Here is a 1814-nt window from a genome sequence, read left to right as displayed (position 1 = left end):
AACAGTACAAAGGTTTATTTAGAAAAGAGTTTGGATTGTTCTTTAGGGTTTTTTGGAAAACATTTAAATCCTATCACAACTCAAAAGACTGTCAGTGCCTGGTACTTTGCACTCTCTTTCCCCACATAAGCAGTAAAAGCCAATTTCTTACTGGGACGAGCCCACCACAGGCCCCAGCTGCTCTATTTATAAATACTCCGATCTCCACCACCACTGCCACTTAATCCTTTCCTCTTGATGGCTCTGCTTTTTTTCCCACAAAATTCCAGAGCCCATAAGAGCTCACTGCCTCCCAAACTCATTGTCAGCCTATTTGCCTCTGTGGATTCCCCGTGCCCTCCATCAGGACTCAAACACAATCACTCCCATCCCCGTTTACCCACCCGCACGCCAGCACCACGTTGCCATTCCGCACCACAGTGGTTGCCCTCGGCCTCCCCAACACTGTCCCCGGACGCCACACCACCACTCTGCACCACCAAGGGGTCGAGCCCTCTTCCATCTCTCTAAACCTCGTGTTCTCTTCCCTCCTTTCTTTTTAAGCGTAGAGCTTTCTCCTCTTTTAACACAAATCCTGCTCAAGGCAAATCCATCCCTCCAGCTCAATGCCGGAAATTCTTCTTCTTCTTCTTAAAGAGAATGTGTTTAAAGGACCTGCGGAAGTCCTGGTTGAAGATGGTGTAGATGACTGGGTTGAGGGAGCTATTGCAATACCCAATCCAGAAGAAGAACTTGAAGAGAGTCTCAGGTACCTCACATGCCTCCCGGCAAATACCATAGAGGCTGTAGCTGAAGAAGAAAGGGAACCAGCAAACTACAAAGACCCCCATGACCACGGCCAGCACAAAAGTGAAGCGTTTCTCCCGGGCCTGGGTGACTTTCTTACGACAGATGCTGCTACGCTTCCGGCGACGGCGATATGAGAAGAACTGCATGGAGCGATTGCTAGAGCGGGACAGACGGCTACTAGAGTGCTTGGAGGAATATGAGTAGGAGAAGGACTGGCTCTTGCTGCTTTTGCGGGGATGCTCCTCCCGGCTCCGCCTCCGTCTACTCTCTGAGGTGCTGCTCTCCTCCAGCTCAATGTCCTCCAGCTCAGAGGCTTTGCGCCAGTGGTGCACCGAGTAATGTCCATTCTCTCCCAGCTGCATCCTCAGGGATGTGCAGCCCCCAGCAGCGCGGCTCAAGCCATTCTCAGTCTGGGAGGACCCCTCTGGCATCGTACGCTTCTCAGAGAGGGTCCTGGTCCTTAGCTTGGCCACGCGGTAGATGCGGATATAGACCAACACCATGATGAGGCAGGGGGCAAAGAAAGAGCCAATGCAAGAAGAAAGGATGTACCATGTCTCGTCATTGAGCTTGCACTGGGGAAAGCCATCTCCTTCAGGGTCCCGGTACATGGAGATCAATGGCGGGAAGGAGATGACAGCTGAAATGAGCCAGACGGTGAGGATGATGGCCTTGATCCGCCGTGGGGTCCGTTTGAGGTTGTACTCCACCGCCTGCGTGACTGACCAATACCGGTCGAGGCTGATGGCGCACAGGTGGACGATGGAGGAGGTGCAGAAGAGCACGTCCAGCGCCAGGTAAATGTTACACCAAGTCTTGCCGAAGTACCAGTAATTCATAAGCTCGTTAGCTAAGGAGAAAGGCATGACCAGAGTAGCCACCAGGATGTCCGCACTGGCCAGGGACACCAGGAAGAGGTTCTGGGGGGCTCTCAGCGCCCGGCTGGTGAGCACTGCTATCACCACCAGCACGTTGCCCACGATGGTGAAGACGATGAGGAAGCCCACCACCGCCGCCAGGCTGGC

At 53.4% G+C, this 1814-nt stretch overlaps 1 protein-coding gene across 1 annotated transcript; it reads right to left on the bottom strand.

Moving 5' to 3' along the window:
- Positions 1-355: 355 nt before the first annotated feature.
- ADRA2C (adrenoceptor alpha 2C) lies at positions 356-1811 on the bottom strand (the record flags this gene model as incomplete). Its single annotated transcript, XM_010292166.1, has 1 exon — positions 356-1811. A coding segment is annotated over one exon (1209 nt), but the record flags the coding sequence as incomplete, so codon positions are not given.
- Between the last annotated feature and the right edge of the window lie 3 nt (positions 1812-1814).

The sequence above is a fragment of the Phaethon lepturus genome, unplaced genomic scaffold, assembly GCF_000687285.1.
Source record: "Phaethon lepturus isolate BGI_N335 unplaced genomic scaffold, ASM68728v1 scaffold5518, whole genome shotgun sequence".
NCBI lineage: Eukaryota > Metazoa > Chordata > Aves > Phaethontiformes > Phaethontidae > Phaethon > Phaethon lepturus.
Note: the sequence above shows the minus strand (reverse complement) of the source record. Positions and strands in the feature narration are given on the sequence as shown.